This window comes from Euphorbia lathyris, chromosome 6 (genome assembly GCF_963576675.1).
Source record: "Euphorbia lathyris chromosome 6, ddEupLath1.1, whole genome shotgun sequence".
NCBI classification, from domain to species: domain Eukaryota; kingdom Viridiplantae; phylum Streptophyta; class Magnoliopsida; order Malpighiales; family Euphorbiaceae; genus Euphorbia; species Euphorbia lathyris.
Genome location: NC_088915.1, coordinates 17,441,033 through 17,459,945, shown reverse-complemented (window position 1 = coordinate 17,459,945; position 18,913 = coordinate 17,441,033). Strand labels below are relative to the sequence as shown.

General features: G+C 40.9%; 1 protein-coding gene across 1 annotated transcript; it reads left to right on the top strand.

Moving 5' to 3' along the window:
* Positions 1 to 1,564: 1,564 nt before the first annotated feature.
* Positions 1,565 to 2,653, top strand: LOC136232038 (NDR1/HIN1-like protein 2). The gene has a single exon (XM_066021079.1). The coding sequence runs from the start codon at positions 1,930 to 1,932 to the stop codon at positions 2,533 to 2,535; it is 606 nt and encodes a 201-aa protein (XP_065877151.1). The 5' UTR covers positions 1,565 to 1,929; the 3' UTR covers positions 2,536 to 2,653.
* Positions 2,654 to 18,913: the final 16,260 nt, after the last annotated feature.

Here is an 18,913-nt window from a genome sequence, read left to right as displayed (position 1 = left end):
AGAGAGAGAAAGTTAATGTTTAGAGAGAGAAAGTTAAAAAAAAGATGATTTTCAAAAGTCGAAAATATAGTTCCATAAAAAATATGACATTGAACAACTTTAATTCTTGAAAATTTTCATTTTCAGGTCGTTAAAGATGGTTTTAATAGCATTAATTCAAGTGTGAAACCTCAATCCTCGTTTTGACAAAAAGTAAACCACAATCCTTTATCTGAAAATTAGTGAAACCACGGGGGTTTTATTTGAAATTTACCCTATTAAAAACAACCTTCCCATATTGAGTGACAGAGACAGACCTGAAGCGGAAATTCTCACCAAACTGAGGTACAAAATATTAGTTATTTGTATCAATGGTCACATTTTTTCCTTTGTAATTCGTGTCCATATATTTCAATTCAAAATGTATTTTCAAGGTCCAATGGACCGGGATCATAGTAGAATTTCTCTATTTTCAAGTGAATAAATTAAAACTGTATCACACCTACACATATGTTGATTTTTTCAACAGGAGGAAAGATGATGGTTCACATGTAGGAACTACATGGAAAATTAAGTTCAGAAATTGAAAAAGTTTGATCATACGAATGGTAACAAATTGCGAGAGGCACTTGCAGCTAGCTGCTACTCTAGGATGAGAACTTCAGGTTTTCACACTTAGTTCAATTCAACTACATATTAATAGGCTCTGTGCCTTAAAAATTGGCATTTCAGGCACAAAAATTGGTGTATATATATCAATTTCTAATGCCCTTCACAAATCTGACATTACCAAATCAAGTATAATATGAAAACTGAAATGCAATTTATAAATTACCTTCAGCAGAATCTCTCCGCTCTTATTAACTTTGTCGTAGATATCTGGTCTTAGCCAAACAAACAGTAATAGACATCCAAACCTAGAAGAACAACCCAAAAAACAAAGTAAAAACAGAGGAACCTGAAAGAATGAGCAAAAAAAAAAAAAAATGACAGATACTAAATTAGGGGGAAAATTAAAGTGAAGAATGCATAAAAACTTAAACCCAAAAGGAATATCTACCTGCAAATACCTAATAAGAACATGTACATAAGAGATAAGAAAGCTGAATTCTGAAAATGGAGAGACAAGAGAGACGCCTGGGATGGGGAAGGAGGAGGATAGTAATCAATTAAAGAAGTTTCGACATTCTGTTCGTGAGCTGCCCACAAGCTTGTTCACGAACTTTGCTCTCGAACAATTCATTAACTAATATTCATGTTCATTGTATACACGTTACACAAAACTAGTTTGTACTATATTTTCCCTTTATAGAAATAGAACATGCTCGCGTGTTCATGAACATTATAATCGAGCTTGCGCTTAAGCTTTCCAACCGACTTTCGTCGTGCTCAAGTTCAGCTCATCGTCTAGCGGAACAGGATTGAGTTTTTATCGAGTTGACATAGAGCTGTTCGGCCCATTTACAGCCCTATAGATAGATGGGTGGAATGTGAAACAGATAGCAAGGGCAGAAAAGGAAGAAGTTTGAAGGATAAAATTGGAAAAATTTGGAAAAAAAAAAGTTGAAATTGATTCATTTTATAAGTAAGATAATATAATGTAATTTTTGTTAGAATTTACAAAGAGTAGAGTGTGAATTAGAAAGATAAGAGAAAGGAAATAGAATTTATTTAACAAAACAAGTTTGGTATAATTGAGAAGATAAAAGCAACAAGCAAGGATTCCTTAATGGCGAAGGGCTTTTAATTTTTTTAATAATTTTCATTTGCAAACAAAAACATATACTATGAACAACCAAATGCTTTATAACTAGGAAAAGAAGATACCTAACCTTCCCCACCAATCACACTTCAACATCCTCAAATCCTTCTCCAATCTTCTTCCAATTCCCCCCCCCCCCCATTAATGTCTTCTTTTCTTCTCTTCTTCAACCTTCCAATTCCCCACCAATGACCACCCGCAAAAAGCCCCACCATCCGCCAGAAAAAACGCACTTCCTCTGGTGGTGCGCCGCCATCATCTGCTCTATCCTAACCCTAGCCGTAATCATCGCCGGAATCGTAATTTTCGTCGGCTATATAGTAATTCACCCGAGAATTCCAATTATCAGCGTCGTTAATGCTCATCTGAATAGATTTCAGTTCGACATGGGAGGTGTTTTAGTAACTCAAGTAAGCATAGATGTTCGATCGGAAAACGATAACAGTAAGGCTCACGCGAGCTTTTCGAGGCTGAATCTGACCTTGATTTTCGATGATATGGAGATTGCGCATTTGGTGGCGGGGCCGTACGAGGTGAGGAAGAACGATTCCGTTGTGTTTAACTTTTTGCCGACGGCCGGACCGATTCCGTTGGATATGAATCAACAGAGAGATGTGGATGTGGCGATTAATGAAGATTTGATTAAGTTTGGTTTGAAAGGGGATGCGAAAGCAAGATGGAGAGTTGGACCTCTTGGTTCATTTGGATTTCAATGCCATTTGGATTGTCAGCTTAAGTTTCATAGATCTAATGGAAGCTATATACCTAAAAGATGCACTTCTAAGGCTAAATGATCATAATTTTTTTCTTTTTTAGAATTAAATTCTTCATCTTCATCTTGCTATATTGTTTAATGAGAAATGTTACACATTTTTAGAATAATACACTCGATCAATCTCCAAAAAAATTCGTCTACGAGAGATGATTACTAAGAGGATTAATGTTATAAAATAAATATATTAAACAACATTAATCAATTGGTTAGATTATTGTAACGGGAGTATAGGGTTCTAATGGGGCGTTAGGAGCTTTTCCGCATAAAGGACCGTTTGTTTTACCTATTGTTTGCTGTTGCTGTTTGCTGCTTGCTATTACGGTTTGCGGTTTGCTGTTTGCTGTTGTTGTTTATTGTTGTTGTTACGGTTTGCTGTTTGCTGTTGGAAAAAACTGCTTTTACAAAAAGCAGAGATTCTCTGCTTTTGTAAAATGCTGTTTTTTTGGTGTAAAATGCAAACATGAGGTCACTAACCAAACACCTACTGCTGCTTTTCCGGATGTAAAAGGCAAACAGGAAATCACTAACCAAACACTTAAAACTCTCCATTTTGAAGTGAAAAGGCAAACAAGAGTATGAAAATGAGCAACCAAACACTCCCAGAGTCTCAAAATTTAAGATGTGTTTAGTTAAAGATAGGTATTAGCTTAATTTGAAAATAAATAAATATAATATATTAAGAATCATTTTTACCATCTTGCTACATTGAGTGTATATGCAGGGTCTGTTTGTTTCATCTGTTCTTGTTTGCTATTTGCTGCTATTGTTAGCTGTTACTGTTTCAAATTTTTACCAAATGCGTTTTGTCTCTTGTTTAGACTTAAAAAGCAATATAACAGTTTCGAAAATTGAAACCAAACGATCTCGTACGTACACATGTCTTTGATCCAGTACAAAATACGATAAATTTTTTATTTTATTTTTTCCATATATTTGTTTAACGTATTTTTAATATATTACTGATGAGTGCTAACAAGACCAACAAATGAAGTGAGGCTTTATGATAGTATAAAATGCTTTTTCTTTGTCCTCAGAAACGTCAAGCATATAAATATTAAAAAAAAAAACATGAAGAAACATCAATTTCATTTTCACTAAAAAGGAATGGAAGGAAAGGAAAAGAAAGCACCTAACAAAAACTTCTTTATGTATATGATATTGATTGCTTACACGAAAAATATTTAAACAATAATTTAATGAATCAAGTATTTTGATCTATTATATACTGGGTAAATAATTTAGTAGTCTTTAGTTTTTGTATGTAACATATTGTTTAGTGACGAGGAGTGAAAGTCCTTGCTATTGACGAGGAGTGAAAGTCCTTTACCCTAGCTCTGCTGCCGCCTTTGACGACTGTCGATCACCGCCGCTGCCCTCCCGTTTTCGCTCATCCCCGCCACTACCCTGACTTGAGTTTGATCTAATTCAATAGAGCCAATCCCCCATGGAAGACCTTGAAAATCATAGTGCGCAGTGTAAGGGGGGATTATCTTTGTAATCAAACTATGTAACAATGGGGAGAGACTTACTCTATTGTGTTGTGGGGAGCTTTGTAATAGCCATTGGCGGTAGGACTCGAGTTAGCATAAGAAACACTATAGGGGGGAGTGACCTGTCATACTGGACAGTCACTCGGTTGTTGGTAGTTTACCATCTCTAGTAGTTGCCCCCCTACTACTACGAGATGGGACCCGTGGTGTAACACTGTTGCCTATCTATGAATAACGTTATCCGTGTATTGTTCCTTCTTGAGTGTTCTATATGTTATCCATGTGTGTGCATGATTGAGATGGTTGCCCTTATGTTGGTATCGTATGTATGCTATTATATTCACTATATGTGGTTCCTATCTAACCCTTGCGTGTGATCTTTGCAGCTAGAGTGATCTAGTTCCCTTGGCTGGCTTACTTCGGGGGAGACAAGTAAGCGCCGCACGGGCCCCGACGGTAGGCCCCGTGACATTTGGTATCAGAGCTTGGTGTAACGATACTTGGAGGAACCATGACGATTGCAAATGCTAAATGCATGGATGCCATAGAAAAGCGAATTGAGGATCTCGATCTTGACAATCTTTCTATAGCAGTGGTAGAAAACTGCAGGCAGATCGAGCGTATTGAAGAAGCCATTATAAGACTCCAAGATGAAAATGGAGTAGGCCAGGGGGCCAGTACTGAAGAACTTTCTCTACGTATTGATAGCCTTGAGGAGGCAATGTCGAAACTCCAATGCGGAGATGAAAATAAAAATCCGGCAGGGGCCGAGGCCTTGAGGGCTAATATACATACGGCAGAGGCCGAAGCCTTGAGGGCTAATCTACAACCGGCAGGGGCCGAGGCCTTGAGGGCTAATATACATACGGCAGAGGCCGAAGCCTTAAGGGCTAATTTACATCCGGCAGGGGCCGAGGCCTTGAGGGCTAATATACATCCGGCAGAGACCGAGGCCTTGATGGCTAATATAAATCCGACAGGGGCCGAGGCCTGAAGGGCTATTATAAATCCGGCAGGGGCCGAGGCCTTGAGGGCTAATGAAAATCCGGCGGTAGCCGAGGCCACGGGGGCTAATGTTGAATTGTTTAAAGCCATTGTGGCTCATGCTGATATCTTTAGGGCGATGATAGCCCGAACAGAAATTTTTGAATTCGTGATGACGAATGCCAAAGCTATTCGAGAACTAATAGCGAAAAACAATTCCCTTACCGGTCAACCACCGGAGAGTGGTGTGACTCGAGGAAAAGGGAGAAACATAATTAATGAGAATGCTCATTTTGCAGGTGAAGAAGAGATAAATACGCTTAGAATGGCCATGGGCCATGTCGAAGCAGATCAAAGAAAGTTATTCGAGGTAGTGGAGAAAACTCGTGACCAAACAGGGGATGGATTTGATACCCCTCAGACGGGAGTTGAATGAACTGCAGGGGAAGGTGGAATCTCTCTCCCTAAATAGGGGAAGTCATCAAGGGGCCGTAAAAATCAAAATTAGAGAACCGAAACCTTTTGTAGGAATTCGGGACTCCAAGGAAGTGGATAACTTCTTGTTCGACGTGGAAAGTTATTTTGCAGCTACAAAGACAAGCCTAGATTCGGAACGACTAGCAATTGTACCGATGTACTTGGAGGGGGATGCCAAACTGTGGTGGAGACACCAGACTAGTTCAGGGTCAGTAAACACGTGGGAAGACTTCAAACGGGAATTAAAATCTCAATTCTCCCCCATAAATGTACAGTTCTCAGCCCGAAATAGGCTAAGCGAACTCCGACAAACTAGTAACATCCGAGACTATGTTCGAAGTTGGCAAGTTCTTACTCTAGAAATTCCGGAGATGCAAAAGGAAGAAAAATTCTTTAGCTTCATGAAAGGATTGAACCCTTGGTTTCACAGTGAGGTGATGAGAAGGAGAGCCACAGATCATTCCTCAGCAATCGCGGCAGCTGAAAGCATAGAGGATTTTAATAGTAACACGAAGAGGAAATTCCCTTCTGGAGTAGACTCAAACCCCAGGACTGACAAATGGAGCAGACCATGGAATGGGGGAGGTGACCGAAACTATTCCTCATCCGAAAGTGAAAGGCGACCATGGAACGCCAACAACTCTGAGCGTCGACCCTACCTAGGGAACTACTCAGAAAGAAGAAGCCTTCCACCAAGGACGGCAAGTCCCTACACACAAACCCAAGGTAGACTTTCGCAAAAGAACCAGTCATACACACCGAGACCATTGTCATGCTTCCTTTGCACAGGATCACACAAGGCCGCGGATTGCCCAAAGAGATCATCTCTAGCCTCACTACTCGCAACACGAGAAGAAGGGAGTGTCGTAAGGGAAAGGGAACGCGAACCTTCAGAACCCTCAGTAATGGGATCGCTTCGATTCATGGGAGCTCTGGCAACACAAATAAAGGAGACGGGAGACGGTTCAGAGAAGGGACTCATGTATGTAGAGATAGTAATAAATGGCAAGAACACGAGAGCCTTGATTGACACTGGAGCAACTGATAACTTCATAACAGACACTGAAGCCTCCCGCTTAGGACTCCATGTGGTAAGGGGGACAGGAATGATGAAGGCCATGAACTCAGCTGCTCAGTCGATTAGTGGAACGGCCCAACATGTACCTTACAAATTGGGACCCTGGACGGGCACGATTGGGTTCACAATAGCACGTATGGATGACTTCGATGTCGTGTTGGGGCTGGACTTTCTGAAATAGAGTTTTGCAGTACCCATGGCATCAGCAAGGTGCCTTCTGTTTATGAACCAGGACCCGTGCATCATACCTATAACGATGAGCTCAATTCGAGAGAAGAAGTATATCTCAGCGATACAGTTCAAGAAGGGTATAAAGAGGGGGGAGCAGACATATGTGATTGTCCCTAAAGGTGACGACTCAGAAGGTAGTGTCATCATCCCTCGAATATTGGAAGGAGTGATGAGGGAGTTCCAAGACGTTATGCCAGAGACGTTGCCACAAACATTACCTCTGCAATGAGATGTTGATCATGCTATTGATCTACTGCCAGGTACGAAGGCCCCAGTAAAAGCACCATATCGAATGGCTCCCCCTGAATTGGCAGAATTGAGGAAACAGTTAGATGAATTGCTGGAGGCAAGTTTCATCCAGTCATCAAAGGCCCCATATGGCGCCCCAGTACTGTTCCAGAAGAAAGCAGATGGAAGTCTGCGGTTGTGTGTTGATTACCGAGCACTCAATAAGATTACTGTGCGCAACAAATACCCAATTCCTGTAATATCAGACTTGTTTGATCAACTCAGTGGAGCCAAATACTTCACTAAGCTCGATCTACGCTCCAGGTATTCCTAAAAATTCCAAATCTCCTAAAAGTTAAAATTTTACCAAAAACACCGGAAAAGCACGATTCGTGGAATCAACCGACTTCAATCGTCAATACCGAATTTAAGGTATTATCCGAGGACTAGACTCGTTTTATTTTATTTAATTTTTTTCTTTTCCTTTATTTATTTTTATGTTATAATTTTATTTATTTAGCTATTTATTTATTTACCACGTTTTATTTAATTTTGCGTATTTATTTAATTTTCGTCTCGTGTTGAATAAAATTTGGTTTTGTTTTAAAATAAAAACCTCGTTTTGATATCTCAATACGAACCGTGATCCGATAAAAAGGTAGTTCGGGTATTAAAAGACGTTGTAATTATAAGTTTCTTAAAAAAGAAATTTCCAAATAACGTTTTAAAATAAAAACGTCGTTTTAGGAACTTCCGTTATTGACTATGATCCATTTTTTGTAGTTCGGAAATCCAAAACGATTGAATTAGACTTAATTTAAAGCTTTTGAATAAATCTGGAAATAATTGGAGTGCTGCTGTAATTTACCGTTTCTGTCATTAATTGCTGTTTACGACGGATTTTCCGTCGGTAAATCTGCCAGAATGTAAAAAATACTGTTTTGGTCCCTCTTTCTCAACTTTTAAGCTTTTAATCCTTTGTATATATATGTATTATTATGTAACATTTACTTTCAAGTTATTTTTAAATACCTTATACATATAGTTATTTAATGTGTTTATAAATTATTTTTCATTAATTGGATTCGATAAAGTATATGTATATATATTTTCTTTTTTTCATTCATTTAAATTATATTGGGTTTTATTTTAAAATGTTATTTACTTGGGTATTTTTAGGTAATTAATTACTAGATATTTTGAGGATAAATAGGCATTATTTTAATGTTTAATGTATATTTGGGAAAGTCATTTTCTATAGTCATTTTGGGATATAAAGTTTATTTTCTTATTAACAATGAATTTTGTTTATCATTTTACATGTTTTTTTTAGTATATTTAGTATCTTTTATTTTCATTATTATGTATATATTTAGCTATTGAGTAGCATCCTTTACTTGGTTTTCTAAAGTTATATGTATATCATTATTTTCAAATACATGTGTATATATATGTATATGCTTTTCCCTTATTCTCTTTGGACATTTATTGGTCCATATTTTAAATGGGTTTTATTTGAAGTGAATTTTGATTTAATATGTTCATTGTGGTAATTATGACAAGTAAAGAGTCTATTGAGTGAAAAAGGGGAAATAAATCACAAAAAGAATTTTCAATTTAATTATCTAAACTAAAGGTTTTTTAGAGGTTCCTAATGTAGATAAATAGTGTCTTCTTGACATTTTAAATCATCTCTTAAAACATCACGTTTTAAAACCTTAGTCCGTTCCAACGACGGATTAAGCGAGCCTTGTAATTAAAATCGTTTTCATTATAAATAATAGAGTTTTGAATCGTTTTCTTAAATGATTTGTACAAAATAAATTGACTTGTATGCTTAACCACGTTTTCTTATTAAAGGTTTTTACCTTAATGTTTTCAAACACCTGAGTCGTTCCAACGGCGATTCAGGCGGACTTCATCAAACAGGGTTTTGAAACGTACCTAAATCGTTCCAACGGCGATTAAGGTGCGAACCATGTAAATGAACTCGTTTTGGGGGAAATGAGTTAGTATAGAATTAACACGCAACACGAAATGTAAATCACGTTGTAAATAAATCAATTCTTCCTTCTTCCCCTCTCTTTTGTATGTATATTGAACTGATGTAAATGGGTGATTCTTTACTAAAGTGGCTTTTCAATAATATATGCTCAAAACGGTTCCGAAAATGAGAAAGAAAAGGTTTCAAATGAATTTTAAACTTAAAGAAGTATACGATTAGTCCGTTATCGCCTAACATGCTGAGTAGGAGGCCGGTGGTTCATAACCGGGCGATGTCGGGGTGCCTAGTAGCCTTTCTCTGGAAAGGAGCTAGCCTTCTCGGCTCGTACCTAAGTTTCCCGAACCCACACCGGTCTCCCGCAAGGGATCGGTGTTCATTTTCCCATTCGTGGGTGGCGACTCTTCCATATCTCCGAGCTCCGGTCCTGCCGAGCAGCTTGATTCCACGATTGGTTGCTTTCGGCGCCAATCACCGCTTACGTCGCCATGAGGTGTCCACCCCCCGGTCCGCCCGGGAGATTAAGCCGCGGCACCTCGTCTAACAAGTGGCGACTCTGCTGGGGAAGCGAGAAATTTGATTCCGAAAGGCGTGTATTAAGCCCTTAACGGGGACGGATCGTATTATTTCTTTTCGTATGCATTCATGTGCATTATTGCAAACCTTTTGGGTAATTTCCGCGAAACCTCTAGCGAGAGTCCATTCGTCGCTCGAAAGAGGCTAGTGTAAGTTCCCCCTTACAGTAAGGCGCCAAAGGGTCCCCATCCATTCGTTAGGGGCGAATTTGTGCGGTCCTGTGAGGTCCCGCGATCAGCCGTGTCAGCATATAGTAGCCTTAGAAGTTGCCATAGGATTACCCGTTACTATTTTTGGCGTGATAAATGAATCAGTTCGTGTTTTCAAATCGCCATGATACGTGTCTAAATCCTAAAGTATGTAAAGAAAATGAAATGATGCGTTAATATATACTCTTGAGTCGACATACTAATTACCCTAAAACATCAAAACGATTTAAACTAAAGACGACTTAGTCATCTCGTATGAATGAACATGTGCGGCCCGCCTTGTCCCTTTCTGTGTCCCGACGAAGGCACATGTTCAGGAAATGCGTTACGACGTAAGCACGTATTAGTATGCGTCGGTTTGGTGTTAAGGATAGTTACATTTCGATACAAAAGACTATATTAACAGTAGCCGTTATTCACATTCTTTAAATAAATTGGGATAAAACGAGATCATAACGAAACGAAAACGAAGAACATTTCTGTTTCGAACGACCCTGTCATAACGTGAAAAGTTTCGCGCACGTAGCCTGTCCCTTCCGAATAAAAGACGAGCTTTTACGTTATGCCCCGTGTCGTTCTTAAGAGAAATGGACGTGTCCGCAGAAGTGACTAAGAAAAGAAAAGCAAAAAATGAACTAAACGACCAAAATCATTCCGAATCTACGATATGTCAATACCGAGAGTAGTTAAAGAAAATAAACCAATGCCGTTGAATGCGTGCCTCGAACGAGTGTATACTCCATTTAAAATTACGAAGCCGAATTAAGCCAAACCATATAATTGCGTCATATGGACGAGACTGCGGGTTTTGACTAACGACTCGATCATTTCGACCGTTACCAAAACTGCAAGAAATATGGCCCGATGTACGTGTTTGCTTAATTCGTGCCTAAAGGAAAGAGAACGGTGATATCCTCGCTTTGAATAAGCATGCGATTCAACGAAACATTGATTTTCTATAACCACACTAAGATGATATATCCCGTGGATTGGGAAGAACAACGAATTGTTGCTAGCCGAAAGATTACCGTGCGCTCAAAATAAGACTCGCCATCTTTTCACGTAGCTAAAATGAGCAAACGGATCCTCGAGGCTAAGAACAAACGCGTTACGTGATGAGTCCGTTCCGTAAAATAAAATCCAAAAGTGATTTCATCACTAAATAAACACGTGGCTGCGTCTCTCGATAGATCCAAAAGATCCCGTTGTAATCCAAAAATCGAGACACGAACCCACGCAAATAAAAGGGAACGGGTCGTTGTCAATAACGAACGATTGGACTAGAAGAATAACTCGTACCACGTCTAAAAACTGAGATACGCTCAAAGGGAGTCAAAACCCGAACTAATGCATCTCGCGAAAAGACAAAAGACGAGTTATTCCGAAAGGACAATCCATTTGGTCAATATCTTAGTCACTGAACGTTGATACGTCAAAACGAACTGTGTTGTCTGGTGAATGATTTACTTTTTCGCAATAATCGATGGCATCACGCGTCCCTCGGACCGCAATGAGAGCCCAAAACCAAAATCCTAGGAAAGAGACCTGGACTAACGAGTGTGTGGACGAATAAGGGTGGAAGAGAGATGTCGTGATACGTGTAATTAGACTAACGTTTGTTCTTCTTATCTTATATATCCGTAAATAAATAAACGCACACACCACGAATCATGCATATAAAATCATGCATACATACTAATGGATACCGTTCGTGCAGACATCATCATTAAGCGATTGTGGTACCGAGAGAGCAGTCGGCTAGTTAGGCAGTTTGACCAGTTACAGATTGACAGTTCTGAATTGGCAGTTGTGGCTTCGGAATCATCTTCGTCCGAGTATACTCAGTTTTCAGCCAGTATGTCTACGACCGATGAAAAAGTGGCCGGATTGGAAAACTCTGTGAACAACATTAATGAGCAATTAGCGGTGATAGCGGCCCAGTTAGCTAAGCTGGCCATGAGAGATGACAAAAGTGGCAGTAAACCCGCTGAGAATGAGGTGAACGATGGCCCTCGCTTTGGGAACGAGGATGATTATCAGGATTATATTCGAAAACAGCTTGAGAAAGAGAAAGCTAAGGAAGAGGAGTGGAAACAACACATCACGCAGGAGGTGCAGGATCTACGTGGGGGAAGTTCCGGGAGTCAGGACTTTTATAACTTGAAGAATTGCTTATCGGCAACGGTTTTGCCTTTGAAATTCCGGCTCCCTGACATGAAAAAGTTCGATGGAACTGGGGATCCCACTGCCCACATGAATCAGTATGTCGCTGTAATGAAGCACACGATCCTGACTGAGGATCAAGTCCTGGGGCTGTTTAACACCTATCTTGAGGGGGCTGCCCTCACATGGTTTCATGCATTGCCGATGGTGACGAAGAGGTATTGGAAAGAGTTAGCGAAGTCATTCATCGCTCAGTATAGCTTCAACACCATGCTTGAGGTCACTTTGAAAGAGCTAGAGAGCACTAAGCAGCAGACTGGGGAATCCTTCTCCGATTTTGTGAAAAGATGGAGGGCCAAGGCCGCGGTTATGAAGCAGAAGCTGCTTGAGCAGGATCAGATCCGAATGGTAGTCGGTAACACCTTGCCGTATATTAAGAATGAGCTGCGGTATATGCCTTTTACCGATTTCAATCAGATGTATAGTTGTGCCTTAACTGTTGAGGGGGATGGAGAACCAAAAAAGGCATACACTAAATGGACGAAGTCTGGGTATAGTGCCGGAGGGCCAAGTGCGAGTGCGGAATCTGCAGCAGTGAAAGTGCTTGATCTTAATGCTATCGAAAAGAGGCAGTTCGCCAAATTTGATCAGACCTACGCAAAAGTTTTCGAACGATTGCAGAAAAAGGGGCTGCTGAAAGCTCTTACTCATTATAACAAGACACCGCCTCCTCCGCAGATACAAGCTAGGGGATATTGCGAGTTCCACAACAATTATGGGCACACTATTGAGAACTGTGAGAGATTGAAGCACGAGATCCAAGATTTAATCGAGGAAAAGAAGATAGCTGATCCTTCGTCAGCAAACCCTTCCACTAGGCGTAACCCATTGCCTAATCATAGGGTGAGCATGATCGGATTCGGTCTGAAAGAAAGTGTAGTGAGGAAATCCTTTGAGGAAAATGAAGAGGAGTTGCTGGACTCCGATGAAAAAGGCAATATAGGAAATGGTCTATATGTGTCCTTCCTTGGTGAGGGACAGGAGGAGGAACCGATGGATGAAGGGTTGGAAGGTGGAGCACCGTATGATGAAGATAGTGCTGAAGAGACCGGGGAAGGGTCGTCTCGGACTATTGTGCCGGAATTGGGTCTGTTTAGTGGAGGGGGAAATCCCGAGGTGCACTTGCGTGAATATATGCGTGATATGTTTGTTGAATCCTTCGGGGTGGATGAGATTGCTCAGTGGTTCCACCATTCGCTGATAGGCGAGCCTTTGGGGTGGTTTCACTCATTACCCGACTCTTGCAAGTATGATTGGGATCAATTGTCAGATCTATTTCTAGAAAAGTATCAAAGAGCTGAGGATAGGACTGCAGAGCACTTTGCGATGCAGATCGGACCTATCAAGCATCCGCTACCGAGGGTCAGTAAGTATAATGGCAACAAAGATCCGATGGAACACCTTCATTTCTACTTGCCGGCCATGGCGCCCTTGGGTTTTAAGGAAGAAGAGATCACTAGCTTGTTCTGTAATTCATTGATGGGTGAGCCGTTGATGTGGTATATGTCACTTCCGATGTATGTTAAGACCGATTGGGCGGCAATGACGAAGAGGTTTATTAAAGAGTATACGGTATGGATGTTGGCGGATCAAACCCCGGACTCCCCCTCTTATGAAACGCCCGAGGCAGTGTTGGCAATGCCTAGGTATGGTGGATACCAGGATCCTGTTGAGCATGCGAGGTTATTCCGCAACCATATGTACGACGCCGGATTCCCGCAATGTGAATTACATGAACATTTCCCGGAAACTTTAATGGGAGAAGCCTTGTTGTGGCACCAAGGTCTATCAGAGGAGGAAATGGGTCATTGGATACCGCTTAGGAGTGCTTTTGTGGCGAGATATGAGATGTATGTTCCATGGACGGGATCCCTGGAAGATCTGGATAGGATCAGGCAATTCCCCGAGGAACCATTCGTGGATTATGCTAGGAGGTGGAGGCACCGGTATGAACAGTGTCACGAAACAATGAGTGATAAGGTGCAGCTTATGTGCATACAGAGAGGAGCTATTCCGTTGGCAGCTAGAAGGATGAGCAGAGTGTCCCTCCGAGATTACAATGATCTGATAGGTTGGGCTTTGTATGGATCAACTGATCCTTTTTATTTGAATCCGAACGTTCCTCACGTTATGGATTTAATGATTGTGGATATTTGGGAAAGTTCCTCGGACGAGGAAGATGCTAATCGGAGGATTCCTATCAATATTTGGGATGAATCGGATGATGAGCCAGAAATCGCCGTCATGACAAGGTCAGGACGAGTGGCCGAGGGAAAGGCACCTATGGTTGAGACTGAGATAGGGGAAGGGTCGGCTCCTAAGCCCGATGACCAAGTTCTTGAGCAGTTGAAGAAGACACAAGCTAAGTCCACAGTGTGGGAAGTTTTATGCCATTCCAAGTACCACCGTGAAAACCTGATGAAAGAGCTGCAGAATTTGGTTATTTCTACCGATACCGAACCGGCAGCACTAGTAGGGGCAATCATGGCTCGAAAGAAAACTGAAATCACGTTTACTGTTAAGCCCAAAATATACCTAAAATATCATTAACATTTACATCATTTTTATTACGAATTTGTGTTATTTATATCTGTTTAGATTACTTTTACTTTCGAATATCTTTCTTTCTTGCAAGGTACTTGAATATTTGGTAAAATCCAAATAGGAACGAAAAAGGATCTAAAACAGAAGAAAAACCCTTCAAAAGGAGTCAAAGACGACGTAAATCGAAAGCGCCAAGTCGAGGACACGAACGAAAGCAAGAAGTAAGAAAACCTGCCGAGCCGCGACAATGGATCCCAGACCCGCGGCCGCGACACGCGCGGTACAACCAATTCTCCCCTTCGTCCATCGCTCAGCTCAGTGCTACGTCATTAACGGTCGCGGATTACTATCCTCGGTAAGTGCAGAAATTCACCAAGAGCATTTAACACATGCTGAAAATCCAAGAAACGCGTTCGTTCAAGTGGATAAAGACGTCCTTTCACAACGGACACGACTCTTAACCAACGGATACATCACTTCAAACACAACCCTTCAACATCTATAAATAAAGAGTTGATGTTGAGAAAAAGTGTAATGAATTGCTATAATATAGATATAGAAATCAGAGCGTAGAACTTATGTCGAAGTTCTAAGTAAAAACATTCCGAGAGTTAGAAATTAGATTCTGTACAAAACAAGATGAGGTACACATATTGTTTATAGTTTAATTACAACTCAGTAGCGTTTACACATTGTTCCAGTTTTAGTTTGCATCATGGTAGTGGCCGACCGAATCCCTATTACGAAGTTACAGCGAGAAGATTGAGTAAAGTGTTCGCCCCCGAGCCTGACAACCTCCTAAGGAAACCCAAGGAAGCGGAACCGATCAAGCCCTTCACTTGCACGCCCTCGAAGAACTCGATGCTCCTTATTCTCTGTAAACTTGTATCAATTTATATTTCATCTAATAAAGTCTGTTCTATTCGACAAATCGTTATGCAGCACTTATGGTAACCAATCCAATATAAGTGAGGCTGGTGTTTTCATTAATATGCACTTGAATTCAAAATCATTACAAGGAAACTTTGTTGAACACTTAGGCAAATTATCATCTCGAAAGAGTGTTAATTTGAGTAAGGGCAACTATCCCGAAAGGGTTTTGTCGCGTTCAAAGCCAATTAATTAGAGGTTCCGTCATTTATTTCATCATCATAATAATACAAAGTTTAAGTTGTTTTCTTTGCTTAATGCAAATGAATAGATTCATTCCTTTTTCTAATAAGTTCTAAATGTTCCTGTTTTGTAAAATTCATCCTTAAAATCAGAAGATCTTTCTAACAATCGACTTATTCTAAATATATAATCTTATTCCAGCATTTTCAAATACTCAAAGTTTTCAAATTCAATCAAATAAATTTCCTAAATTCAATTAATCCAATTTTCACTTTTTATTTACATTTTATAAATCTAACAAGTTCGAAATTAAAGATTCAAAAATAAGTTTTTCGTTAAAAAACGTATCTCTGTGGGATCGATATTTTTATTACTACAAGCGAAACCGTGCACTTGCGGAAATCGCTCAACATTTACCGACGAGGATCTCCCAGAAGAAGGGAAGGCTCACAATAAGCCTTTGTACATCCGAGCGGAAATCAACGGGAAGAAGACTAGCTGTGTGATGGTCGATGATGGATCGGCTATTAATGTCTGGCCGTTGAAACTCTTGTCTAAGTTGGGAGTGGAAAGAGGAGACTTGACAGCCTCGGAAACTGTGATTAGGGCTTATGATGATAGCCGTAGGCATATTGAAGGAGTCTTTAAGGCCAAGTTGAAAGTGGGGCCGCATGAAGAAGAAACTGAGTTCACGGTGTTGGATATCCCGGTAACCTTTGCTGTATTGTTGGGACGCCCATGGTTCCACAAGTTGGGAGGTGTGCCCTCCACGCTCCATCAGATGATCAAGTTCCCCTTCGGGGAGGAGATAGTGACAATTAGAGCTGAGAAATTAAGCTCGGTGGCAGCATTGGGAATTGAGCCTCAACTGTTCTCCGGATTCTAAGTTTCTGGGATCTACGAGTCTAGCATGACCACCGATATGGTGAAAATGATGAAGGGAGGCTTCATCCCTGGTATGGGTTTGGGAGCACACCATCAAGGGCTGCCAGAATTTCCGGACTTCAAGAGTCAGAAAACCCGGAGGGGTTTAGGATATGAACAGGGAGGTCCGTCCAACGCAAGTAGTGAAGGAAAAGTGGGCCTAAGGAAGTATTTCGTGAATGAAGGACATAGAAAGGTTTATTCAGGGACCCCTGAGCCATGGACTAGCACCGAAGGGAAGATTCTGCCGGGGTTCGAGATCTTCAATGATGTGACTGACTGGGGCAGTGGAAAAGCGAGCTGCTTTGTTGAGGAGATTATGATGTTAGACTTGAATGCCGAGGAGCAAGTCATCACTATTGAAGCAACTGCAGGAGCGGTGAATGAGCCTAGTACCTCCAAAGTTCATGAGAAACCCGAGGACCTCGATGATGAAAATTGTATTACGGCTTTATTTGAATCAGATGATGTACTCGCCAATACTATCAATGAAATGAATTCTGATTTTGCTTACTTGCTTGAGGTTGATCGTGATCATTCCATGCATTCTCATTCATATAACATGCCTACATTTGAAATCAATACAATAGAAATGTCAACTTTCAATCTTGGCACGGATGAAAATCCTAAACTTATACAAATTGCTCAAGAATTAACTATTGAAGAGAGGAAAGAATTTGAGAGAATAATAAAAAAATACGAAATAGTGTTTGCTTGGACATACGAAGACATGCCAGGAATTGATCAATCAATCGTAACTCACCGCATTCCAACATATCCCGAGGCGAGGCCCGTAAAACAGAAGCTCCGACGCATGAGACCAGAATGGGTAGATAAGATCAGAGAAGAAGTGAAGAAGCAGTTAGAAGCAGGGTTCATCGAAGTAATCGACTATCCCCCTTGGGTCGCAAATGTAGTGCCCATCGCGAAGAAGGACGGCAAAGTGAGAATGTGCGTCGATTATAGAGATCTTAACAAAGCATGCCCGAAAGATGAGTTCGCATTGCCTCATATTGACGTATTGATCGATAGTGCAGCATCGAGCATCTTACACACGAATGTGGACGGTTTCATGGGCTACATGCAAGTTCAGATGGCCGAGAAACACAAAGCAAAAACCTCGTTCACAACTGAGTGGGGAACATACTGCTACAGGGTAATGCCGTTTGGTTTGAAGAATGCCGGGGCAACTTACCAGCGAATGGCTACATCACTATTCCATGATATGATACACAAGGAGGTAGAAGTTTATGTGGATGACATGATGGTCAAATCAGAGACGAGAGAGGGGCATTTTGCTGCACTCGAGAAGTTTTTGGCCCGAATTGCAGAATTCAAACTAAGGTTAAACCCGAAGAAGTGTTTCTTCGGCGTTTCATCGGGGAAAATCTTAGGCTATATAATCGGAAACAAGGGAATTGAGGTAGATCCCGACAAAGTGAAGTCCATACGAGAAATGCCGGCACCAAAGAATGAGAAAGAAGTGAGAGGGTTTCTGGGGCAGGTTCAGTATATTAGCCGGTTCATAGCAAGACTCACTGCAATCTGCGAGCCGATCTTTAAGTTGCTACGGAAAGATCAACCCACGATTTGGAATGATAAGTGTCAGCAGGCCTTAGAGAAGGTCCGGGATTACTTGTCTAATCCGCCAATTCTGAGACCGCCTAAACTGGGAAAACTGCTGCTCCTCTATGTGGCAATCGAAGAGCGATCCATTGGAGCAATGCTGGCCCAGGAAGGGGACACGGGCGTGGAGCACGCGGTATATTATCTGAGTAAGAAGTTCCTGGAGTACGAGCTTAAGTATAACATGATCGAAAAGACATGCGTAGCAGTAGTATGGCTAACAAAGAAACTACGACACTATTTTCAATCTTACAAAGTGATCATTATTTTCCGGATGGACCCCGTAAAGTATCTGTACCGAACTCCGTCTCTAACAGGGAAGCTAGCCCGATGGTTGTTGCTTTTGTCCGAGTTTGATATTGAATACATAACGAAGAAGGTTATCAAGGGGAGGGCCGTAGCAGAATTTCTGGCCAACCAACCCTTGAGCGCAGAAGAAGAAGAGATAAACTATGATTTCCCCGATGAGCACTTAAACGCAATAGAAGTTATACTATGGAAAATGTTCTTTGATGGAGCAGTTAATTCGAATGGAGCCGGAGTAGGGGTATTACTTATCTCACCAGAGGGAGAAAGGATCCCGATGGCAAAGAAGCTATCCTTCCCTCTCACTAATAATATGGCCGAATATGAAGCGTGCATCTATGGGTTGGAGTCATTAGCAGCATTGGGAGCATCATATGTTGAAATTT